The sequence below is a fragment of the Lynx rufus genome, unplaced genomic scaffold (assembly GCF_022079265.1).
Source record: "Lynx rufus isolate CCGP_SWC_20201006 ecotype Redwood Valley unplaced genomic scaffold, mLynRuf1.p SCAF_3, whole genome shotgun sequence".
Classification (NCBI taxonomy): Eukaryota; Metazoa; Chordata; class Mammalia; order Carnivora; family Felidae; genus Lynx; species Lynx rufus.
The window spans coordinates 147,560,893-147,587,974 of NW_025814845.1; the positions used below are offsets into that span (position 1 = coordinate 147,560,893).

At 38.6% G+C, this 27,082-nt stretch overlaps 1 protein-coding gene across 2 annotated transcripts in view; it reads left to right on the plus strand.

Moving 5' to 3' along the window:
* Positions 1–27,082, plus strand: part of GALNT7 (polypeptide N-acetylgalactosaminyltransferase 7) — a 146,994-nt gene that overhangs the window by 117,357 nt on the left and 2,555 nt on the right. Inside the window, exons 3-11 of one of the 2 annotated variants that reach the window (XM_047091031.1) lie at positions 266–432; positions 5,190–5,320; positions 5,570–5,649; positions 7,931–8,113; positions 11,227–11,344; positions 13,336–13,458; positions 19,413–19,631; positions 22,739–22,837; positions 23,755–23,883. In XM_047091031.1, the coding sequence (XP_046946987.1) occupies positions 266–432; positions 5,190–5,320; positions 5,570–5,649; positions 7,931–8,113; positions 11,227–11,344; positions 13,336–13,458; positions 19,413–19,631; positions 22,739–22,837; positions 23,755–23,883 (1,249 nt within the window). Of the gene's footprint in view, positions 1–265; positions 433–5,189; positions 5,321–5,569; positions 5,650–7,930; positions 8,114–8,253; positions 8,437–11,226; positions 11,345–13,335; positions 13,459–19,412; positions 19,632–22,738; positions 22,838–23,754; positions 23,884–27,082 lie in introns of both variants that reach the window. The other variant, XM_047091030.1, reaches the window with a different exon arrangement.

Genomic DNA, 27,082 nt, shown 5'->3' on the forward strand with positions numbered 1-27,082 from the left:
GGACGCATACATTCAGAAATTAATTCTCTTTACCACACAGCAAGTGCCAGTTGGTTAGGGAGCTGCTCTGTGAGTGACTTCATCTCGTAGCATCTTCTCTCTTCCATTTTGCGTTTCTGTTAAAATATAAAAGGTTGCATTTCATTCACTTCCCTCATTTAAGTCAGTAATATTCAATCCAACCAGAAAACCTAATCGTAGTAAGTTTGAAACCGCGCATTACCAATTGCCTCTAAATAAACATGACTAAATGTTCCTTTCACAGGTGCAAGTATTGGCATTATGATGAAAACCTACTCACTTCCAGCGTTGTCATTGTCTTCCACAACGAAGGATGGTCAACGCTCATGAGAACGGTCCACAGTGTCATCAAAAGGACTCCAAGGAAATATTTAGCAGAAATTGTGCTAATTGATGATTTCAGTAATAAAGGTAATGGCTGTGGAAAATTGACTTTCTGTCTATGAAATAAGCTAATTATGAAGACTTGCAAAGTGTGATTCTAAAATAATTAGTCTTTAAAAATTAATAATTAGCATCTACTGATAGCATCTGGTACCAAGCTGGCACTGTGCCAGGCATCATACATAAAGTATTTTGTTTCATCCTGGCAATAATCCTTGAGATGGATACTGTCATTATCTTTATTTTACACGGGAGCCTCAGAGGTGTTCAGTAACTTGTCAAACGTCACAGAGGTGCTAGTTAACAGATCCAAATCTACAGGCTCATAAATCTGTGTATTTAACTACCATCTTACACGACACCAATTCTCTGGGCCTCGGATTTTGCAAAAATGGGGCCATGAAGATCATTTATTGAAAGACTGAAAAGTGCAATTGTGTTATGTTGTATTGCTACCAGATGCTCCATCCATAGCCGTCAACCTGAAATCCATACACCTATTTAATAGCCTAATTTTTGCATTTGAACAATGATACAAATATTGAATTTGACCAGACTCCGCGGACCATTGTTATATATAATAGAAGTATCTACTAAAGCTTATTTTGTTCTGTATTTGATTTAGAATGTTGACTAAAAGGAAATTGTGTTGTATTTTTTCTTCTTTTTAAGGAGCCAGCTATTATAGCGTTTAGGGAGGTGTTGGTTAACCTTGATTCAACTTGGCAAGAGAGAGATTGAGCAGTGGTTTCCCAGATAAGTGGGTTTTTTAAATTAACATTTATTGTAAGCAGAATATATCTTCTTAATGGCACAAGTATTAGAAGATAGATAATGTTATAGTTGAGACCCCAAATCAGCATGCTAAATAAAAAAAAGAATGGTGCTGCTGAAACCCAGATCTGGATATCTATTTACTAGTCTTTGCTTGTCATAAAACTGAATTAGATTCTTTGAAAATTGACCAAACCACTCAGGCTACTCAATAACAACAAGGTATTTGCTTTTTTTTGGCAAATAAGTCTCGCAGAGAATTTTTGTGTACAAATGAATATATTAGAGGTGAAGACAGAACATGGGTAGCCTGAAAATACCATTCAGAATGGCTTTACACAAGCTTTCTCCAAAACTTAATTTGTAACTCTCGCAGTCTAGATAAACCTCTGCTGTTTTTGCAAGGACATGATCAGAATATTGATCTACACAGATGTCAGCACGGAGAAGAAATAGAAATAAGGCCTATTTCCTTTTCCCCTCATCTTTGTACAACTAAGCACTTTTTTCAACTAATCACTTTTAATTGCACTAAAAAGTGTAATCTTTTAAAATGTTTAGTCCTATCAAATGCCCTCTACCTTAGACATCTTGACTGCAATTTTCTATGACAGGAGGGCTTTCATTAAGAATATGATTCCTGTCTCAAGATAAATATTTGAAAATACGTTTTGAAGTGATATTGTTGGTACCAACAGTATTTTAGATTTACGAAAACCTACATCTACAAAAATGACTTTGGGAAATCTCATGTATGTGATTATGTGGATTTTAAGAAGCCTTATGTTATTAATACAAGTAGAGGCTTAGCATATCCTTTAATAAAAAGTGCAGATACACCAAAATGTGTTCCCATCCTAAAATAACTGCTTGGCTTCAGGAGAGGAGAACAGAATTTGGACTTCAGTTTTTTTTGTCCATTTGACTTTAATTATTTTGTGTGATTAGTGCTCTAACATTTAGCCTCTTATAACACAGTTTAATAGCAGTCAAGTGCAGGACCTGCTTATCTTGCAGAGTGCAGAGAGGCATTGCTGGCGCTCCCCTTGAACAGAAGTACAGAAGGCCTTTAATTTTCCCCATTTCATAACAAACGTAAAATTTGTCAGCCCTATCCTTAATGAGCAAACATTTGGTTTGTTCTTTCCCCGATATATTCAGAAAGCAAAAGTTTGAGTTACCATTTTTCCTTTAAAGACAAAACACTTTACTAATATAAAACCTCACAAGGAGCTGGCTGCTTATAACACTGGGGTTTCTGGAAAACACAGTGTCCTCTCTAAACAAGAATTGGGGCCTTTAAATAGAGCACACTCCTCTATGCTTGTACGTCAGCCAGCTGAGGCCAAGTGGGGCCGAGGTAAAATGAGTCTCCACACTCTCAGTGGCTCATGACAACACAGAGTTATACAGTTCTCTGGCTCATACTACGCATTTTCTGTGGCTCAGCCCCAGCAATGCCCCACACCTTCACTGCAAGGCAGCCTGAACTCATGCATTGCCCGCCTTGTGCAAAGGAAGAGAGAATGGTGAAACACTAGTGGGATTTTCACACTTCCGCTCACAAGTGCCTCACATCATTTTGTCCACAGCAGGTTGGCCATGGCAAACCACATGGTCTAAGCCTACTTTCAGCAGGCTGGGGAGAATAATTATTCCCCGAGGAGAGGCGAATGTTTTGAACATGATTGGAATCTACCACGGTGTGAGATCCCAAAGAAGCCAGAAGTCATTTGAGTGACCAGCTTACCTTTTGGACCATCTTAACTAAGAATCTAAATTTGAAGCACAGGCCATCAACTCATTTCTGGCCATAACAATTTATTTTAAATTTATTTAGATTGCACAGTCAAAAGAGCACTGAAATGCAGAGAGACAAATATCATATGACTTCACTCATATGAAGACTTTAAGACACAGAACGGATAAACACAAGGGAAAGGAAGCAAAAATAATATAAAAACCGAGAGGGGGACAAAACATAAGGACTCTTAAATATGGAGAACAGAGGGTTACTGGAGGGGTTGTGGGAGGGCGGATGGGCTAAATGGGTAAGGGGCACTAAGGAATCTACTCCTGAAATCATTGTTGCACTACATGCTACCTAACTTGGATGTAAATTTAAAAAATTTTTTAAATTAAAAAAACGTGGAAATGCAATTCAGAGGGTGCTTTTAAAAAGTAATTTAGGATTGTACCAAGCTGAAAAAAAATAAGAAGGTAAGATTTAAAAAAAAAAAAAGTCACTTAAATTGAAGGGAAAAATTACCTAGATTATTCTGGGGAAAAAATATAATTCAGCGTGAGAATTTTGTTTATACTACTCATGAAAACTGGATGCCAAAATAGAAAAAGCTTGATTTTTTCTTCTCAATCCTGAACACCCATGTGTAAGTGTATTGCTCCCTAAAAATGAGTCAAGTATTAAGTGTACAGTCTGACTAGGTCATCTCTAAATATATCTTCTTTGTTATTTATGTATTCATGGTCCAAAGTTTTAAACAACTTAAAATAATTTTTGTGTCCCCAAGAAACATCTTTAGAGATCCAAGAGCTAGTTGTGGCTGTGATGGACCAATTTCAAGGGCTCATAGTGACACAGACAAGTTATTCTCTTGCTGGGAATTCAAGCTGGTGCAGCCGCTCTGGAAAACAGTATGGAGGTTCCTCAAAAAACTAAAAATAGAACTACCCTACGACCCACCAATTGGACTACTAGGCATTTATCCACAGGATACAGGGGTGCTGTTTCGAAGGGACACATGCACCCCCATGTTTACAGCAGCACTATCAACAGTAGCCAAAGTATGGAAAGAGCCCAAATGTCCATCAATGGATGAATGGATAAAGAAGATGTGGCATATACATACAATGGAGTATTACTCGGCCATCAAAAAGAATGAAATCTTGCCATTTGCAACTACGTGGATGGAACTGGAGGGTATTACGCTAAGTGAAATTAGTGAGTCAGAGAAAGACAAAAATCCTATGACTTCACTCATATGAGGACTTTAAGAGACAAAACAGATGAACATAAGGGAAGGGAAACAAAAATAATATAAAAACAGGGAGGAGGACAAAACAGAAGAGACTTATAAATATGGAGAACAGACTGAGGGTTGCTGGAGGGGTTGTGGGAGGGGGGATGGGCTAAATGGGTAAGGGGCATTAAGGAATCTACTCCTGAAATCATTGTTGCACTATATGCTAACTAATTTGGATGTCAGTTTTAAAAAATAAAAAAAAGTTATTCTCTTGCAACTGGGAAACCAAGGTGAAAACTTTGGCAAATGTGTCTTTGTTTTGACAAAGTTTCCTCTACCAGATTGCAAATATATGTGTATATTTATTTGTTACACATAAATCTTATATTTAAATATTTACGTATGTATACATGGTACTTATATATATACATACACATGTACATGAAGCCATACATATACTTGTTGATACCCACAATACAGAGAAAATTGGATCCTTTGGTTATTATTTGGCAACTTGATGACTATATTTATCACACCAAGACCTCAACCTTCACCACTGAGTATAGCTCGAGAAAGATGGCCCGGAGACCAATTTTAACCTATACCCTATGTAGATTCCAATAAAGTTATAGAATGTTGTTTATAGCCCGTGTATCTTCAGAATTCTGGAACCATTACTTCTGCTAAAGTAACCAAAATGTTTGCCTTAAGGATTTTAGATATGACATTAATATGCAGATTTTTTTTTTTTAAGTTTTCATGTCAGTTGACATAGTCATCATATATTTAACATTTGGAGAAGTGTTTGATGACTGTCAGGCTAACCAGCTCTCTGTAGGCATATTAAGCAAAAAATGAACTCAAATAATACACTTTACCTTGCTTCTCTGTAAACATTCAATCTGTTTGACCAGCTGGACTGCCCAAAGTACCTGTTGCCTATTCCTGTTTTTTGAGAAAATTTAGAGTTTAACCGGTTTATGTACATAAATATAATTTATGTTGATTGAATTCTTTTATCCATAGAACACTTAAAAGAAAAACTAGATGACTATATTAAGCTGTGGAATGGCTTAGTGAAGGTATTTCGAAACGAAAGAAGAGAAGGTTTAATTCAAGCACGAAGTATTGGTGCCCAGAAGGCTAAACTTGGGCAGGTAGGAAACATTCGCTATTTCAAATGTTAACATCTTGGATTTGGTAACTAAAAGATCGTATCCGTTTTTAAGTACCCTTCAGATTTTTTTTTTAATTGAAACGAAATGCTGGCTTTATTAAACCGATACCTTCTATGTCAGAATGGACTCTAATGCTAATGTATTACTAGCATCTAATGTTAAATTGTGTGTGATATGCGATGTACCATATGTGAAGAGTGTTCTTTCTCCCTGCCTCTGTTTTTTAAGGTTTTGATATACCTTGATGCCCACTGTGAGGTGGCAGTTAATTGGTATGCACCGCTCGTAGCTCCCATATCTAAGGACAGGTAACGTTACTTGGCTTTTTTTTTTTTTTTTCTTTCCTGGGTGAAAAGTAAACCTTGCCCGAGAAGGACAAATAATATTCTTCTCCTTCTCCTGATTCTAGTTCCATTCAGCGCCTCAAGCGCTGCGTTTTAAGCATTGTCATTCGGCCGGTGGTTCTCTGGGCTGGAGCCAGACGGATCCTTTGGGCTGATTCGGATGCAGGCAGTCCAGCATTCGGGATAAGTGTAGGGTGTCTCACTTAAGAATCATCTTGTGGTTGGCTTAGTGAACAGACAACCCTGTAGGTCCAAAAGCTTTGCCTGAGAGTGACGTTAATTGTTCCCTCTACACTGTGATAACAGTGCTAAAGACTTGAAGGCGCATGCTTTGAGACGATACCTCTTGGTTTTTTATGCCTTTTTGAATTACGATCTTAGATACAAAGGAGCAGCTGTTACTCGTGTCAAAGCTTTGGGTTCCTGTAGAAACTTTAAAGTTTAGAAATAGCCATGCGGTAGAAATGTGGCGATCACCACATTTACAGAAGCGTCTGAACAATAGAAGGCAGCATTAATCTCCTAGTTCCAAAAGCCTTCGCTGCTTTTAGTCCAGAATTCTGACTGTTTCAGAATCGAGGGAAATAAAATCTGTCCCTGGGGCGAATGGTGTGAATCAAAGGAAGAACTTTGGGGGGTTTAATTATCCGTGGATTTGGTCTGAAAGCCTGTCATGAACATTTTTCACACGCTGATTCAATCTTCACAGCACCTCTGCAAGATAGATATTATTAGCTCCATTGTATTGAAGAAGATATTGAGGCCTAGAGGAGTTAATTAATTTGCCCCAATTCAAACAGCCAATAAACTCTCAAGCCGAGATCTCTCCGGGACGCTTTACACTATTTATTTAGAAATCTGAGAATCGTGAAGAATCGTAAAGAAAGAATCGTAAAGAATCGTAAAGAAAGATAACACACCTTCACCTCTTCAGGTGAAAACGAGCAGTCCTCAGGCACCATAAGGAGGTGGTTTTCCGCAGGGTCCTGTGGCATTCCCACATACGCCCCGGTGACCCCCCACCCTCACCGTCCCGTGGGAATCCACGGTCCGCAGAGAATACCGCATCTGTCTCAAATCCACTTCCCCCATGTCAGAATTCTATAGGTTTTTAGATGGTTTCTAAACATCTAAAAAGCACCTTAACATGGTTATGTAAAGCTGTAATCTCTGGGGAACTGCATGTTAAAATCCTTTCTGATAGGATGACTATTGAAACAAGCCAAATTGTCTTTGCAGACTTGATCCTCCATCCAATTAGTCGTATAGAACTAGCATTTTATGAAGCCCAAATATAAGATATTTTTTTGCTCCAAGTTCTCAGGCCACTACTTAAGTTTGTCAGCAAGTTTTAAGGGCTTTTAAGAGTTTTTTTCCCTCTTCTTTTTTAAAAAATGCAGGAATATAATACGGTAGTTATTTTGTTTTTTGTTTTTTCTTTTTGGCAGTGTTTTTTGCCAAGGAGAGGGAAAAGAAGATCACGTAAAGGAACAGGAACAGGTTTTCATAGTAACTGTTTCCAAAGGAATAGAAAGCAACAGAAAGTTGGGAGAACCACTAAGAACATAGTGGGTTTTATTTCTCTATGCACACACTCATTCACACACATTCGCGCTCACACACATTCGCACACGCACTCACATTCACGCTCATAGTCACGTTTATATTCATTTTTTTTATTTAAAAAAAATTTTTTTAATGTTTATTTTTGAGACAGAGCATGAGCAGGGGAGGGGCAGAGAGAGAGGGAGACACAGAATGTGAAGCAGGCTCCAGGCTCTGAGCTGTCAGCACAGAGCCCGATGCGGGCACTTGAACTCACAAACTGTGAGATCATGACTTGAGCCGAAGTTGGACGCTTAACCGACGGAGCTACCCAGGCGCCCCTGTATTCATTTTTTTTTAAATGGAGGGATAAGGAGGAAAATAACAGTCAGGAAAATCTTGTAAATAATGCAAAACCACCAAGAGAAAATTGCCCGTAGGACCAAAGTAAATGTGAGGAAACATGATTAACTTCAACATTTGTCTGTAAGCTGAGGGAAAAATCTGCTGTGTCCTTCCTTTACAGAAAAGGGCTCCTTGACTTTTAAAGACATTGATTTACTTCTGTTTCCCATTAGATATTAAAGTTCCCTAATGGGGGAAAAAAAATCAACAGTAAAAAGAGATAATACAGCTAGGCATGCTAAATTAGTCAGTTTTGGGTTCTTAAATGCTTTTTCATTTTCTGTAAATGTTTCAGAACTACATGTACTGTGCCTCTAATAGATTACATAGATGGGAATGATTATTCCATTGAACCACAGCAAGGTGGGGATGAAGATGGTTTTGCCAGAGGGGCCTGGGACTGGAGTTTACTATGGAAACGTATTCCTCTAAGCCACAAGGAAAAGGCCAAAAGAAAACATAAAACTGAACCTTATCGGTAAAGACTACTACTTTATTTTCTTACGTGGAATGTCTATCTAAGTACTTTTTTTTTTCCTTCCCCATGTACTTGTATAAATATGTGGGTCCATACATACCTTCCATTTCATCTTTGCTGCCATCATCAACACAATACAGAACCATTTGCACTGTGCCGATTATAGATGTCATAAATGGCAACACATATGAAATTGTACCCCAAGGGGGTGGTGACGAAGATGGGTATGCCCGAGGAGCATGGGATTGGAGTATGCTCTGGAAACGGGTGCCTCTGACCCCTCGAGAGAAGAGAATGAGAAAGACAAAAACTGAACCATATCGGTAATCACTAAATCACTTACATGTTTTTCTTTTCTCCAGTTGCTGCTAACCTATTAACCTTTTGCCAAGCTAAAAAATTTGTTACTAACACTGTAGGTGCTGTCTCAGATTTTTCCCCTAACATTAGTTCTGAAGTTTGAATTCACCTTTACTACTTTGTAATTGTTTTTTTCTCTAAATGCAAGCTCCACTTTTGGGGGGATGGCAGGAGGAGGTTATATGGCATTATTGCGAATACGAGTGAAAAAAAACCTTAGCCCTCCTTTCCTAGTAGACTAGACATCGAGTTTTATTCTTTTGACCATAATTTCATTCTGTAAATTTAAAATGCATAAATTACTTACAATCCTGGTTTTATGTCCACTTTGATCCCTTTGTAGAAAGGGATCCCTGCTGTAGAAATAGCAAGAGATTTCTTTGGGTTTTTTTTTTTTCTTCTCTGTGTTTTGTATGCTAACTCGTAAATACTAATTTTGTACCGGTTAAATCTGATGAATAAAAAAAAAAAATGACTTTGGAAAATATTACACGAAATCCTTTATCACTTCCTTCTCAGAAGAGCACTTGATTAAAAGGAAACTTTATTCTAGAATCAGCTTTTGTCCCTTCTTACGGGATAAAATAGAACAGTTCTGCTGCTGTATTCGTTTGGTCTCTAAACCGAAACATTTTACTGTCCTTCAAAGTGACTCCAAATGAAATGTTTGGTCAGATGTTAGCAGAGGCTTCTAAGTGTGTCTAATTTTGTGTTTCTGATCTTATGGTTCTGCTTTTGGTCTCTCTCTCCTTGTTATACTACTGATGATGCTAGAACTCTTTTGGTAAGGTGTTTCTAATGTCATGCAAATGCTGCTGGGATCTGGGCATGCCGTGATACAAGATACTGAGATGGCAAACATAAGGAAATTATAGAATTTTAGTCTTTGACACTTTCCAAATTTCTCTTTCAAGTTCTTTTTTGAAACAACTCAGGAATTTACTGCTTACCCACTTGATTTAATGAATACTTCTGGGTGTAAAAAATAAAGGGTAGTGATTATATTTACATTTCTGCTCATTCCCTGGGTTTAGCTAATAAAGACATTTTTTTTAAAAGTGGTTTCCATGTTAAGATGCATTTGAAAAGATATACGGAGATAAATGGGAATATGTTTAAAGATCAAAAAAGCATAGTTATAATAATTGTAAACGACAGTTAAATAAATGTGACAAGGAAGTAACCAAGAACATGTTGGTGCTGCTTATTACCAGGTTAGGCAGCATGTCTTAAGAAGAGAAGGCATAAGAGAATGACTTTTACTTGATGTGATTTCCATGCATATTGAAAGTATTACTTGATTTATTATTTATCCACTCAACAAATATTTAATGAGTGCTTACTATGTGCCAGGCATTGTTTTCCCGGGATAAACTTGTAAAAAGTACGTTCTCTCGTGACACCTAAAATGTAACGAGTGAGACGGAAATTAAACAGATAACTACACAAATAACTCAGGAACAGCACCTGCAGTAAGTCACGTGAAGAAAAATCCCAGGGTGCGTGGAGCTTCCCGGAAGGAGAACCTCATCCAGCCGGGAGGAGCCACAACAGCCTCCCTGGCAAAGGCCCCCCTGCAGGCTGAGGCTTGAAAGGTGAGGCGTCAGCCCTGTGGAGAAAGAGGAAGAACGTTGCAGGAGAGCGAACAGCAGAGGTGAACCCCTGAGATAGAAGAGAGTTGGTTTTGTTGGAGATGTGAGCAGAGCAGAGAAGAAGAACGAACTCAGGACGAGGAAGCCCACTCAGGAGTCGGGAGAGTCTGGCATCACCTGGGCCCAGCTTGAGTCCACTCTGCCTGCTGTATGATTAGATTGGGATGGGGGCAGCGTAGAAGAAAAGACCCCGTCGGGGTGTTCCCGTAGCAGTCCAAGCAGTGGTAGCTTGGTCTAGGATGGAAGCAGCAGTGATGTTGGAAAGTGGAACACAGGCTCAAGATAGATAGATGTTCAAGGTAGAATCGGTAGGATTTAGTGACATTAAATTTTAGGGGTGGCGAGGAAGAAAGTACTCTGACGGAGAGTCTACTTAAGAGTCATGATACATAGTAATTAATTGGGGGTGGGGAACAGGATGAAAATGATTCCCCTTATCACTTGCTCTAGTGATGAGAATGGCTCGTCCCTAGAAAGTGCCCAATTCAAGATTCCATTCAGGAAGCTCCGCAGATCACCGTTTTGCATTCCTGCCTCCTGACACAGTAAATAGCTAATGTCTAATTCCCTGGTGTCGTTTCTTTGCTACATTTGCAAACTCTGAATGAACTGTGGCTGTTCCACAATGATTTACACCCTTATTTGGCATGCCCCTGAGCTATAAAATTAAAAAATGACAGACTACTTCCATGGTCTATGGTTTCACTCATCCTAGAATGACTCATAAATCATTGTAGGAGCAGTTAGCAGGCCATGGTTGTATGGCTCAGGATTTTGAGGAGTGAAAGAAAATTCTGTCTTAGCTAACTCTCAAGGCTTAATTTTCAAACCAACAAAGGAACTAAGGCACCCTCTAATGGCAAGATGATGCAACGCCCTAATTTGTACTGAACTATCAATTGGATTTCAGACAAATTGTAAATTCATTACAGAATTATAAACCGATTGTTTTGTGAAGGCTTTGTAATTTCTTAATGTTTGGCCATCAGTTTTGTCTCTTCTGTGCATTATTTAGACTATGTTCCAAAAAGGCTTGTTGTCTATTAGTGAAGGGATTCTGGGATTTATCTTTATTAGTTATTGCACTGTTTCTTTTCTTAGGTCCCCTGCCATGGCTGGTGGATTATTTGCCATTGAACGAGAGTTCTTCTTTGAACTGGGTCTGTATGATCCAGGTCTCCAGATTTGGGGTGGTGAAAACTTTGAGATCTCATACAAGGTAACGTTTTCTTTAAACAAATGCAGTTTTCTACGTAGTTATTACTGACTTTGGTGACTTTCAGATAAGGCTGGTTTTTCTGGGAAAAGATCTATTTAATGCATTTCTCCGAATTATAAAGAATGACTAACAAAAATGCATGCCTTTGGGGGGAAATAGGGCAAAATGCAAAATCCAGACTTGTTGCATATTTATATGGCTCATCTCAACATTGAGGCCAGCAAACTTCAAAAATGAAAATACCTCCTCCTCCCACTCCCCACCTCACCCCCCAGGCTTTCTGTGCATTAAAGTCTTTGTTTGTTATAAAAGCCCTTTGGAGAACCTGCACTGTATGGGAGCCACATTTGACCATCCACTGACACAGTTACCCTTTATCTCTATGGGACATGATGCTTCAGGAAAGAAACAGATCCCAACCATGACTTTGCATCCTCAGACTGACCCTGGAGCTGCCTCCCTGCAGCACCCGCCCTGTTGCTGAGGCAGCCCTTGAACAAGGATACCTTCCATGCTCCGACCCATCCCCACCCCCATTTCCCAAAAGAAAGAGAACTGTATCACAGTTTGGGTTAAACAGATATTTATTGTCTCTTGTCTTAAATGTCCAGAGACGGAAGAACAACCCAGTCGTTGCTCTCAAAGAACTTAGAGTTCGGGGCGCCTGGGTGGCGCAGTCGGTTAAGCGTCCGACTTCAGCCAGGTCACGATCTCGCGGTCCGTGAGTTTGAGCCCCGCGTCAGACTCTGGGCTGATGGCTCAGAGCCTGGAGCCTGCTTCCGATTCTGTGTCTCCCTCTCTCTCTGCCCCTCCCCCGTTCATGCTCTGTCTCTCTCTGTCCCAAAAATAAATAAACGTTGAAAAAAAAAAAATTAAAAAAAAAAAAAAAAGAACTTAGAGTTCATAAGAAGAGATTAGAATTGTACTCAAATTCATAATATGATGAGAAGGTAAAGAGCATTCGATTGGTATGATTAAGAAACAGCATTGTGGGGGCACCTGGGTGGCTCAGTCGGTTAAGCGTCCAACTCTTGGTTTCAGCTCAGGTCATGATCTCATGGTTTATGAGTTCAAGCCCCATGACGGGCTCTGCGCTGGCAGCACGGAGCCTGCGTGGGATTTCTCTCTCCTTCTCTCTCTGCCCTGCCCAGCTTGCTCTCTCTCTCTCTTTCTCTCTCTCTCTCAAAAAAAATAAACATAAAAAATTTTCAAAATGAAACAGCATCGTACTGGAGGTAGCATTTGAGGCAAACTAGAAAGGTGGGCATGGTATTGATAAGCAGAGATAAAAGGAGAGGAGAGAGACCTCGGAGCAAATAGAATGGGGAAAGGTACAAAAGTGGGCACATGAAGATTATACTCAGGAAACAGGAGCAGTTTAGCAGAATCAGACAGCATGGAGAAAGACATCCAAGAAGATAAAGTGGACAAGTTTGTTAGGACTGTATGGAAGAGAGCCTTTAATGCTGAGCCAAGAGATTTTTACTGAACTTGATAAGCAGTGGCAACCTATTGAAGATATTAAGCAAGGGAATAACATGACCCAAAGCTGCCCTTTAGCTAGAATAATCTCTTACTATAAATAAGGATAGCATTGAGTAGAGAGAAGCTGGAGGTGAAGAAGCCAGTTTGGAGGTTATTATACTAATCACCCAGGTGGGAAATACATTAGCAGTGGAAACAGTGAATAATATCAGGAGTCAAGAATCTGCGTGACTTTGAAAGGTTATGCTGGGGAAAGGGTGTTTAAAGCTGCAGGTACACAAGAGGCCCTTAGTGGCTGAACATGACTGCATTCCCGATTGCCTTCTTTGTTATTATAAGAGTTTGAAAAACAAGCAAATCATTTTAGGACTTACTTAGTTTATGCATTCCCCATGGACACTGTATCTAATTTAGATTTTATATTTACCTTGATAAGACAAATTTTCAACTATATTTTATCATTTGAAACAACTTGCACGTGTTTTTTTTTTTTTTCCCCCTGATAGATATGGCAGTGTGGTGGCAAATTACTGTTTGTCCCTTGTTCGCGCGTTGGACACATCTACCGTCTTGAGGGTTGGCAAGGGAATCCTCCGCCCATTTATGTTGGGTCTTCTCCAACTCTGAAGGTGAGTCTTTGGGTAAAAGGAGAGAAGCCTAGGGAACTTTGTACCACACGTGGCACATTTATGTTCCACATGCTGGGGTGGTCACTTAAATGTCAGCTCCCTGAATGGGATAAATCGTTTAAGCACTCATGCCGATTCCCCCTTTTAATTTGAGCTGAACTTATTCATGAAACACCTTATTGTTTTTGTTTTGTTTTGTCTTTATTTGAAGTATGGTTGACATATTATATATATTATTTTATATTATATAAGTTACCGGTATACACAGGCATTCAACATTTATATACATTATGCATTATATGTATTATGAAATGATCACCACAGTAAGTCTAGCCACCATCTGTCACCATCTGTAACAGCTACCATCTGTTACAATAATATTGTAATAATACAATATTATTAACTATATTCCCTGTGCTGTACACACAGGCTTCCCCTTCCCTTATTTCACCCATCTGCCCTCCACCTGTGGTAATCATCAGTTTGTTCTCTGTATCTATGAATCTGTTTTTCTGTTTTGCTTGGTTTGTTCCTTTGTCTTTTAGAATCCACAGAGGAGTGAAATCATATGGTATTTGTCTTTCTCTGCCTTACTTATTTCACTTAGTACAACACCAGCCATGTCGTCCATCTAGGTCCAGCCATGGTCTCACAAACAGCAAGATTTCGTTCTTTTTTTGTGGCTGAGTAATATTCCATCCTGTGTGTGGGAGAGGGGAGAGAGAGAATATATCTATATACCCCACATCTTCTTTATCAATTTTATCAATGGATACTTAGGTTGTTTCCACATCTTGGTTGTTGTGATTGTAAATTGTATTGTAAGTAATACTGCAGTGAACATAGGGGCACATATATCTTTTTGAATTAGTGTTTTTGTGTTTTGGGGGTAAATACTCAGAACTGCTAGGCTGTAGAGTAGTTCTATTTTTAATTTTTTGAGGAATCTCTGTACTGTTTTCCACAGCGACTACACCAGTTTGCATTCTCGAAAACAGCCACATGAGGGTTCCCTTTTCTTCATATCTTCACCAACACTCGATATTTCTTGTCTTCTTGACAAGAGCCATTCTGACAGGCGTGAGGTGATATCTCATTGTGGTTTTGTTTCCCTGATGATTAGTTATGTTAAATATCTTCTCATATGTCTGTTGGCCACCTGTATGTCTTCTTTGGAGAAATGTCTGTTCAGGTCATCTGACCATTTTTTAATTGGACTGTTTGTTTTTTGATATTGAGTTGTGTGTGTTCTTTATATATTTTGGCTATTAACCCCTGTTTGAGTGGATCGTTTGCAAATAAATATCCTCCCATTCAGTAGGATGCTTTTTCATTTTATTGATGGTTTCCTTCACTATACAAAGCCTTTTTAGTTTGATGTAGTCCATTTGTCTATTTTTCTTTTGTCGCACCTGCCTGAGGAGACAGATCCAAAAATAATATTGTCCAAGAGCTTAGCCCTGTGTTTTCTTAGAAATGTCACGGTTTCAGGCCTTACATTTAAGTCTTTAGGCATTTTGAGTTTATTTTGTGTGTGGTGTAAGAAAGTGGCCCAGTTTCATTCTTTTGCAGGTAGCTGTCAGTTTCCCCAACATTCATTGAGAAAACTGTCTTTTCCCCTTTTCCTTCTTTGTCAAAGATTAATTGACCATATAAGCATAGGCTTATTTCTGGACTCGCTATTCTGTTCCATTGGTGTCTATATCTGTTTTTGTGCTAGTACCATACTGTTTTGATTGTAACTTTGTAGTGTAGTTTGCAGTCAGGGAGCATGATACCTCCCGGTTTGTTCCTCTTTCTCAAGATTGCTTTGGTTATTTGGGGTCTTTGGTGGTTCCATGCAAATTTTAGGATTATTTGTTCTCATTTTATGAAAAATACTATTGGTATTTTGATAGAGATTGCACTTAATCTGTAAATTGCTTTGGGTAGTGTGGACATTTTAATAATAGTGATTTTTCTAATCCATGAGTGTGGTATATCTTTACATTTATTTGTGTTGCCTTCAGTTTCATTCATTGGTGTCTTTTTTGTCTTTTTTTTTATTTCAAGTTTTTATTTAAATTCTAGTTAGTTAATATATGGTAAAATCATCAGTGTCTTACAGTTTTTGGAGTATGGGTCTTTCACCTCCTTAAATTTATTTCTAGATTTTTTTTTGATGCAATTATAGATGGGATCGTTTCCTTAATTTCTTATGGAAATGCAACAGACTTATGTATATTAATTTTGTATCCTGCATCTTTACTAAATTCATTTATTACTTCTAATAGCTTTTTGATAGAGTATTTATGGTTTTCTATGTAATGTGTCATGCCATCTGCAAATAATGAGTGTTACTTCTTTTCCAATTTGGATGCTTTTTGTCTCTTTCTTGTCTGATTGCCATGGCTAAGACTTCCAATGCTAAATTGATTAAAAGAGGCAAGTGTGGGCATCCTTGTCTCAGATCTTAGAGGGAAAGTTTTTGGCTTTTCACCATTGAGTATGATGTTAACTTATGGGCTTGTCATATAGGGTCTCCATTATGTTGAAGTATGTTCCCTCTATACATACCCACTTGAGAATTTTTATCATAAATGGATGTTGAATTTTATCAAATGCTTTTTCTGCATTCATTGAAGTGATTATATGATTTTTATCCTTCTTTTTGTTAATGTGGTGTATCACATTGATTTGTGGATGTTGAACCATGCTTGCATCCCCAGAATAAATCCCACTTAATCATCATGTATGATCGTTTCAATGTATTGTTGAATTCAGCTTGCTGATATTTTGTTGAGGCTCTTTGTATCTATGTTTGTCAGGGATCTTATTATTTTTTAAGATTATTCATTGTATCCCACTCAGATTAAGATTTCTATATTGAATGTTCTCCACAAAGACATCTCAAATAAATTCAAAAAGGACTACCACTCTGTAGAAAAGTAGTTGAAACGAAAATATCAGCTTCTATTATTCACACTTGAATAAAATATAATTTTTGTTTTGTTTAAAAAAAATTAATCATATTAGAAGTTTGTGTAGTAAACAAAATCAAATTTTTGAACAGTGCTTGCAAAAGATTAACATCTTTTGTCCCTCAAACCAGGGGCAAACCAGAAAAGCTTCACACAGAGGCTAGGAGATGAAGTCCTTTATTCTCGACCAAACAACTTTGAAGATTTTTTAATTGTGCTGTTTCCATAAATTCTAAGAGCATAGGACTCTGATTCCATTCATTTTCTGGAGCCCCTAACCAAGTCAAAAGGAAGTCAGAAGGAACTTTATTATTGGCTACAGATGCAACTTGGGATAGTTCCTTAAAGGGAAATAGATAATCGAAGCAGAGATGACAAGGCTTAAAGAATGAACAAAGCTTTCTAACCAGCCAAATTATCATAGAAATGGCCAAAGGGAGCCCCAGCCAGAATAGGAGATGAGATTAAAATGTCCATGCTAAAGCAAAGGGCACCATATTAACACCAGGCCTGACTGGCATTACAGGAAAGAACTTGCCCTTGGATTTGGACCCATAATCACAAAGAATGAAAGATCACATTGATTCATGAAGGCCTGTGCTACAAGGAAGAGAGATGTGAGGGAAATATTTATCCACTCTAAAAATGAACTGTACATATCATAAAAACTATCTGATAAATGTAACATTCAGTCTACACTCAGTGAGTGCTAGAGTGTGCCAGGTGCTTTTTTTTCCTCCAGCTTTAACATCATCCACTTCAACCACAGTGTGCTAATAATGGTTTATGTCGACTTATTCAGCTCGTGTGTCTTCTCTGAGCCTCAGACTTTAATGGTCAGTTGCCTCTCAGAATTGTTCTCAGATGACCCTCAGACATTTCAAACTCAATGGGGTCAAAGCTGAACTTTTTAACTTTTTCTCAAAAGCAGTTCCCTTTCCTATATTCTCTGTTTGCCCGTGAATGAAACTTACTGGTCATGTTGGGGTAGTCCTCCCTTCCCTCCCACTGAACCAAGCCCTGAAGAGTCTACCTCAGACATGATCTCCGAAATCCATTCCTTCCTATACTTCATGCAGGTCCTCAGATCTCTCCCATATAGATAATTGAATTGCCTCCTGTTTGGCTCTCCACCATCAGGCTCAATCCCCTTTAATCTGTCTTCCACTCACCCCCAGTGTGGTTCCCCTGATCATTAAATCTCATACCTGTACCTGCTTAAAACCTTTTGATGACTGTCAGCCAAAAGATAAAATTCAAAGAATTTTAGAAAAGAATAATAATAGTAGCTAACACTTTTTGACAACTTATTACGTACCAGTCACGAATCTAAATGCTTTGCTAGATTAACTCCTTAATTTTCGCAAAACACGACAAGGTAAGTTGTGGTAAACTACTTTTAGGACTACAAATGCACCATGATTTGCCATACTTCATTTGGGTTCCTCTTTGCCCTGACTACCATTCACACATAATTAACCACTCCTTCAAGACACAGCTGTCCAGTGCCCTTCCATGGTGGCCCTCTGGACTTCTCCATCCCAAACAAATAAATGCTCCTTCTTTGTGTTGCTATAACCTTATGTATGCACGTTTCATTCTTCATGTTCATTAGTATTTAGCTTCGTGTTCGTTAGACACGGGCTGTGTCTAATTCTGGATGAATTTGCAAAAATTAAAAATATTTAGCCACCTGGGTGGCTTGCTCGATTAAGCATCCGACTCTTGGTTTTGGCTCAGGTATGATCCCATGGTATCATGAGTTCGAGCCCTGTGTTGGGCTCTGCGCTGACAATGCAGAGCCTGCTTACGATTCTCTCTCCGCAACCACACCCCCCCCCCCGCCTTTGCCCCTCCCCCACTCGCGCTATTTCTCTCTCAAAAATGAATAAATAAAATAAATTTTTTAAACATATTCAGCAATAATATTACACGTTTAAAACTTTTTTGAACCTACGGGCTTTTGCAACAGCATGCCTGTGGGAGCATGTTCGCTTTTTGGTAGTTACAGCCTAGGAGAATTTTAGTCTGAACGCAAGGTATTTTCTACTCCTGATGTAACACAGGGGTCAGCAACTATGGCCTTTAGGCCAAATCCAGCCCTTTTCGGTAAATAAAGTGATTGATATTGGAGCACCACTGCATCCTTTTGTGTGCGTATTGTCTCCAGCTACTTTCTCAGTACAACAGGGCTGAGTAGTTGCTACAGAAACTGTATGGCCTGCAATGCCAAAGATACTTAATCTCTGGCCTTTTACAGAGAAAATATGCTGATGAATAACGTACAAGACCAAGGGACTAGATTGAGAATGTACCCAATCTGTTACAACATTCATGCCTACAGGCATTTGTTCAGTTAAGCCTTAGCAGATAGATCTTTGTCAGTTATCACAGTATTAACTTATTTTATTGTTCTTTAGTTGCTTTCCCTTAAGGTGCATCAACTGGTGAAAGTATCCTATCAATTCTGGGTTATAGCAAAGTGGTTCTAGTACAGTCATAATGTGACCAAAAAAGCCACTTGCAAACAAAATGTGTTTTATTCAACAGAGCTATTGTTTTTCATGCTGGTTCCTGAAATGAGCCTTTTCCCTATACATGCTGGTAGTGTGGTTCTAAATGAAAGAGATTGTTCTGGGCAAAGGAGCACCCATTTTCCACCAGCCTCCCCTAAACCCTCTCTGGGCTTCACCTTCTTCCTCTAAAAGCAGGATAGAATATATGATCTTAGAATATGCGATCTTACAGCTCAGATTCTGAGCTCAGAATCTGACGTCAGATTCTGTGTCCATCACTTCTTAGTTGAACATGCATTACATTCTACCCTTAGCAATTGACATATTAGAGTCGTTAACTCACTTGCGTTTGTTTTATTAAATATCAGGTCCTATTGAAATGAGTTTATTATATGTTGGTCATATTTCATGTGTCTAAGATGGGCTGCTTACAGCGTTGCAGATCTTTTCCTTTCTCATCATCTTTTCTTTTTCACAGAATTATGTTCGAGTTGTAGAGGTGTGGTGGGATGAATATAAAGACTACTTCTATGCCAGTCGTCCTGAATCAAAGGCATTACCATATGGGGATATATCTGAGCTGAAAAAATTTCGAGAGGATCACAACTGCAAAAGTTTCAAATGGTTCATGGAAGAAATAGCTTATGACATAACTTCACACTACCCTTTGCCACCCAAAAATGTTGAATGGGGAGAAGTAAGTACCAGCTGGTATTCAGATCTCAAAAACTATGTATGTTTGGAGACTTGAGTTTGGGAGAAGGCAGAGAAAGATGGAAATGTGTGAGTGAAAGAGAAAAATCCTTGGAGAAAAGTTTCTCTAAAAACTGTCCTCCCCCACCTTTCTACCAGACTGTTAACACCTCCCCTGACCACCTGACCACTGTGTCCCCTGCTCTCAGCTTTTGGACTCCTGGCTCTCCATCCTGGAGCACTGTCCACTCCCTGCAGCCTCTGCCACTTCCCTGCCCCTCACTCTGACTCCTTTTCCTGACCAATTCCAACTTACCCTATTGCTCGCAATCTAGAGAGCACCAGTTCTGAAAAGCCTCTCTTATCCTTCCCCACTCTGTCAGAAAAACTGAGTTCTGGATCTTTCCGTGGGTTCTTATAACATTCAAAATTGCCTATCTCTCAGCCAGTCTCTCGACCCAGGACCTGGTTAACCATTGTGTCCCAATGGACTAACACAGAGACCTCCCCATACACAATAGACACTCAAACAATGCTTGTCAAATGAGTGAATGGATTGATGGTAACTGAAAATAAGTAAGGTCAGGCATTGGTTGCTGTTGTCATTTCTTTGTTTCTTCAGACTTGCGTTTGTAATCTCATTTCTCATGTCCCCCCACCCATGAGCCTAATGCTGCTGCCTCATGGGTATATTAAACATGCCATGAACTTTCAAACTTATGTATCATTGTGTAATTAAGTATTCAACAAATAGTGGTCAAGGGCCTACTATGTACCAGTCACTCTTGTAGACATAAGACAAGCAGGTCCCTTTCATCAGGTCTTTCCCCTTGGGGGGAAAAAGACAACAAAAGGGAAACAAAGAAGATAATGACAGATGGTGGTAAGGCCCTCAAAGAAAATAAACAGGTGACGGTCAAGAGAATTTAGGGACAGATTAAGGAAGCCACCTTTGAAGAGGTGACATTTAATCTGAAATCTGAGTGATCAACCAGAGAGCCAGGAGGGAGTGTTCCAAGTAAAGAAAGGTGAGGTTGAAGGCTCTGAGTCAGGAAATGCTTTGCCTTTATGATAATCAGAAAAGAGGAGATTAATGAGGAGGGAGGCCTTTATCCTATAGGTATGGGAAGCCGTGGGAGGGTTTTAAGCAGGTAACATAAGTTGACTGATGCCTTGCTTTTTAATCACCCTGTTGTGAGGATTTAGAATAGAAACAAGGATGCCAATTAGGAAACTAGTAGAGTAGTTCTGGTAAGAAATGACGATGGTGGCTGAGACGAGGATGTCAAAAATGGAACAGAGACAAGCCGACAAATGCAAGGTACATAATTCATCTGGAGGCAGATCGCTGACAGACGAGTATGTGAAGGATAAGGGCCAAGGTGACTAGTTGTGTTTTTTTATTTGAGTAGCTGATTCAGTGGCAGCTGAGATTGGGATGCTGATGGAGGGGATGAGGGGGAAGCGTGGGGGAATAGCAAGTTCTTTATTGGCTTTCTGATTGTGGGAAGTGCCTACTGGACATCCAGGTGCGGCTGTCAAGTAGATAACAGACTACGTGATATTGAAGCCCAGAAAAGAGGCAATGTACATTTGGAGCCATCAGCGGGTAGATTGTCTCATGCAACTGAATGAACTCACCTAGGGAGAAAACAGAGATGGATGAAAGAAGATGGGATGCATCCCTAAGGAATCCTGACGTTTAGAGTTTGGGAATAAAAGAAGCCGACACTTACGCTGTGCACATCTTGATTTAATACGTACCTCCCCATACTCTTTATTTCATCTCTATGTTCTATCAGAGCATATTATAGCAACCTGTGTTACCTTCTCAATGAGAATCTGCCTGCCGTCCCCCAAACAGCCTTAGCCACCACCTTTAACTTGATCTTCTTTTTCTTTTCCCCCATGGCACTTACTGCTTCCAAACGTGTTTATGTTTTTTGCTTATAGTCTCTTTCCCTACCTAGAATGTAAGTTCGCTGGGGCGAGGACCTTTTATCTCTTTTGCTCACTGGTGTATCAGAGCCTGCCACATGCCTGACACAGTAGTCACTTAATATTTGATGAACAGATAAAGACATGAGTGAATGGATAGATGAAATTTTCTGTTCTCCCTTTAGAAGTTCACCCCCAAATATAGCTTCACTCTAACCCCTATCCCCATCCTGGCCCCTGTACCTTACACCTCACTTCTCAGCATTCCTTCCATTTTGCAAGGTAAACCCCTACCCGTTTAGACCGCATGTCTCCTTGAGGCAGTCTTTACAGTTCCTCCAGGCAGGGCAAGAGCCTCCTTTTTTCACATGCCCAACCCTCCATCCTGATTGACACTTAGCCTCAGTCTCTCACGGACATGAGGGTCCTGGACCATGACTTGATTCTCCTTGTATCTGCTAAAGCACTCATCATCATAGGTGCTCAGTGAATATTTGCTGAAAGAATAAACATTTTTTTAACATTTTATCCAAATACTATAGTAATTTATAATTGAGATACGAATATATAGTATTTCCAAGAAAGGAAAAAAGGTGATTTTTACACAAAATGTGCGTCCCAAAGATGATCCCCTGTGTTTGCTTCTCACCTACGTTATTCATTGTCAGGGAAAAGTCTCACTGCCTGGCCCATTTGCCATAATCTTTGCTCCCTAGGCCCCTTGGAGACAGCTGCCAAAATTGTCACAGAGCCATTTGGAAGAGTTCCCTTACATATTCAATTCTGGGCCAGTGTCTCTTACCACTGAGGTAATAGGTAACTGTACTCTATTTGCTTCTCATCCACATGAATCAGCATGAATCTGGAATTGTATTTAATGATATCTTTTTAATTTTCTTTCCTCTGTGGTATTTTATCAAAATCTATAGACCAGTGCCCATAGTTGGGATGAGCCCATTCCAGTGTTGACTTCAAGATCATAAATGATTTCAGAGATGACTGGTATGCTGTAAACTACTCAAAGACTGATAGTACCGTCAAAACCTGGCATTACACACACCCAGATTTCCACCATGAACAGCAGTATTTAGCATGAAACCCTCTTACTCTGAAGCTAGAATGCATTACAGCTAACCTGTTGCCTGCTCTTTGGCTCTTTGTTCATTTTTGTAGATCAGAGGCCTTGAAACTGTTTACTGCATTGATAGCATGGGGAAAACAAATGGAGGCTTTGTTGAACTAGGACCCTGCCACCGGATGGGAGGGAATCAGGTAAATAACCATATTTCTATGTTTTTATAGGTCTGCTGCATTGGAGCAGAATGTCTTACTGATCACGGGGCTTAGTTTGCTTTTTAATTTGATAATTTTGTTTGGGTAAAGTAAAACATTCTATAAAAAAAAATTGACAGTGCTAAAACATTTATTTAGATGAGGAGGATGACAGCATTATTGGTTTTCACAGAACCAATCTGAACCTAGAATTTATGTCTGATATAAGAGATTAGAATATATTCCTGTGTGAGTATAGAATCATGTAAGCCAACTCTCTGAACAATTTTATTTGCAAATATTGTTCAGTATTCCACATTTCCCCCTTATAAGCTAGGATGTTACTGCCAGTAAGTATATTTCACTAATATATTTTATTTCCTTATATGGGTATTGTTCTTGTCTCTGACTTAGACTGTGAAATGTCATCAGCTCTGTTTCTACTTTTTCATCTGCTTACATTGTTGGTACATAATAAAAATGTGTTAATGACCCATTCTATATCCAAGAGGCTAAAGAACATAATCCTTTAGGTGTTAATAGGAGTCTTCGTTAATATCAAAATGAATATAGTTCTTCTCTCTGGACTTAAAATTCTGAACATACAGAAAAATTATAGAAAAGTAAGATAGTCACTGAATTTAATTTTAAGTTTGCCTTCCTTCCTTCCTTGCTTCCTTCCTTCCTTCCTTTCCTTTCCTTTCCTTTCCTTTCTTTCTTTTTTCTTTTAAATAATGTATATCTGGGGCACCTGGCTGGCTCAGTCAGTGCAGCATGAGAGGCTTGGTCTCGGGGTTGTGAGTTTGAGCCCCGCGTTGGTTGTAGAGATTACTTAACAGTAAAATCTTTAAAATAAAATAATGTATGTTAGAAGAGAAAGTGCCTCTGTTACTTTCTTTCTTTTTTTTTTTTAATAGCTTTTTCGAATCAACGAAGCTAACCAACTTATGCAATATGACCAGTGTTTGACAAAGGGGCCTGATGGATCAAAAATTATGATTACACACTGTAATCTAAATGAATTTAAGGAATGGCAGTACTTCAAGGTATTGTGCGTTTCAACTCCTGAAATGATATTATTTTGATTTCATTTTAATAACATCTACCATACGAAATTTAGATGTATAAATCTTAAAACCTGCATTCAGGTTGACTTGCATTTCCCTCTAGTTAGTCATTTGTTTTCCTGAGCATTGAGTGACTCCTTGTTCCATAATGAAGCATCACTTTCATTCTCTGGTATAACGTCCTGTAATGAGGTCACAGAATGTCTATGAAGACCCAGTGCTAATTTCAGTAACACGGGAAAAATCTGTTCTGTGAGGCAGTAATCACCATTGTTCTAATATCGAAATCTTATTTGTTAAATCTAAAGGAGTCATTCATTAAAGTAAAATTATTTAAAAATTACATATGTAATTGAAATTATATGTATATAAAATCTTTTAAAATATTGCATTTATATTTCATGTTGTCCAGCAGGTGGAGATAGAGACAAACAAATAACACTTGGAAATCTGGGCCTTCGTGACCTCTCTTTATTAGCGTTATTTGCTAAACACAACTGGATAAATATTGCCTATTGCTTGCTTAAAGGTCATGTTTAGTTATTCACTTGACACTGCAGGAGCAGTTTTGCTCTTTCACCTGTGAATAGTCAAAGCTCTTTGCCAAGTTGAAGATTCCAACATATTAATGGATTGATGTATAATTTTCAGAGTCTAGACTTGACTACATCAGTTTATTGAGAAACACAAAGTTGGGAAAGCTGCCCCAAACCAAAAGAATCTGGCAACTCTCAACTTCATTTGCTCATTTAGTAGTTATCGTACCATGTCTGTTAGGCAAGCCCTTATTTGCTATGTAGTGATGGTATTATGACCCAGCTTAATATTCCCAGTTATCATCATTCCCAGATAATTACCATGAAGTGGTAAGTATATGTCAGTTGCTGATTTTTTTCTTATAACAAGTTAGGAAGGAGAACATGAACATAAATCGTGAAGAACAGAGCATTTGTTTCCACAAAGATGAATAATAGCAATAAATGATAGGGTATTAGTAAAATGGTATTAGTAAAATAGTAAAAGAAGGCTCTAGCAGACCAGAAACTACCATCCAAAAGTAGTTTAATGGATAAAAAATGGAATGTATATATTTTAGGTTAACAAAGAAGAGATTAATAGGAGGAATTATTTCTGACAAGTTTCATATAGGAAGTATTATTGTTCCAGGTCTTGAGATATAAAAAGGCTTTTCATGGAGGATAAATAAGAAGACTGGGTGAACAAAGGCATGGAGTAAAACTGTAGAAAACTCTAGGGATCATGTTTAGTTTGGTATCCCTAAATTGGAGTCCACATGAAAGAACATTCAACTTCACTTTGTAAGTTTTGGAAAGTGAATGACATTATTTGAGGAACACAGTGTTAGGAAACAGTGGATACTTTCAGGAAAATAATTCTAGAAACATTGTGCAAAGTATGGACTGATAAGCAGATCAGCTCAGTCAGCAGTTCTCAAGCTTTCTGATCTCTAGATTCCCTCTACACTCTTGAAAATTGAGACCCCCACACACACGCAGATTTTATTTATCTAGGTTATAACTAACAATATCTTCTGGATTGCAAATTAAACCTGACAAATTTTGTAAGTATGTATTTTTGTTGTATTTGTATGTATGTTTTCATTCATGTAAAAGTAATAATAACCCTACTACATATTCATATAAACAATTTGAATGACAAATTACAGTTTTTCAACAAAGAAGAATGGCATTGTTTTATAGTTTTTCAAATCCCTTTAAATGTCTGGCTTAATAGAAGACAGCTGAATTCTCATATTGTTTCTACCTTCAATTTGATGTGATATATCATTTTAGTTGAAGTATATATGAGGAAAATCAGACTCAAACATGTAGCTGGAGAAGAGAGGGTTCATTTAGTAGGCTTTTCAGGTCATTGTAGCTGTTCTTTGATGCCACCCCACAACTAGGTAAGTGGTAGTTTTCTTAAAAATCATTTGCAGTATAGACTCTGAAACCATGTCAGTGAACATTTTGCCCTATATTACATTAAAATCTATTTTACCCATGTCTGCTTTTGTAATATCATGCATGCACTGCTTGTTTGGAAAATATTGATTCACCAAGTTATGTAGGTCTTCCATATGTTGACACATTTCATCATACAGTATCAAAAAAAAAAAATCACAGATACAACCACTGATTTCATGGTAAAGCCGTCAAGTTCATGGTGGTGGGTACACGTTTTCCACAACTCTAATTTTTGCTTAAACCTCAAATTCTATCAGTGGCAACAAATACTGTCAGATGTGTTGTTTTTTAAGTGACAGGCTTACTTCATTGTCCAGAAAATGTCTACCCAGTCCCAAGTTTGAATAATCACAGTTTGTCTAGAGTTTTCCTTTCAGGTCAAAATGACATTACATGAAAAAAGCAGCTAGTTGGACACTCAGGTCAAACAAGTGCCCACGTTTCCCTTTTCCTTCAGGATAACCATTGCACTTCACTATATGCCTATGCCTATATGCATATGCCTATGCCTTCACTATATGCTTTATGCCTATTTTCCATTTCAGCTCAGAATATTTTTAAAAGTATACTCAAGGGTCAAGATTGAATAAAACTTAGTCATTTTACTGTTTCATCATTAGACATCCTGAAGTAAAACTAGCATTTTCTTTTTTAGCTTTGGATGTATGGCCATGAATAAGGAGACTACTGCAACACTTATGTCACTGCTTGATTTATGCTAAGGCCCCAGCACTTATGCCTGCCATTGCTTTTGCACCATCGGTATCAATGGTAGTGCAGTGAAAAAGGCAAATAGGGTCTTTGTGTTATTATGAAAATAGTTTTGACCTTACGGGCCCAGTCTTAGTCTGAGGACTACAGTATGCGAAGCCCTGAGTTATATTGAAGAAATGCACAATAGATGATGAGGGCTAAACTAAGGCATATGCAGTGCGTGTGGGAAAGGAGATAGATCAGAGACTTTGCAACTATCAGTCCTCAATTGCTGCTACAAACAGAATGAATGAAGGGAAGTGTAGCATGAAAGTCCTCTGTCCTGAGGACACGAAGGATAGTTTTGTCATTAGCCAGGATGGGAACTGAAGAAGTTTGTATACCATTGAATTTATGGTACCAGCAGTACATTATGACTTAACAGTAAAAGGACTTAGAAGACTGACAATCAGGAAAACTCCAAAGTCTGAGGTATG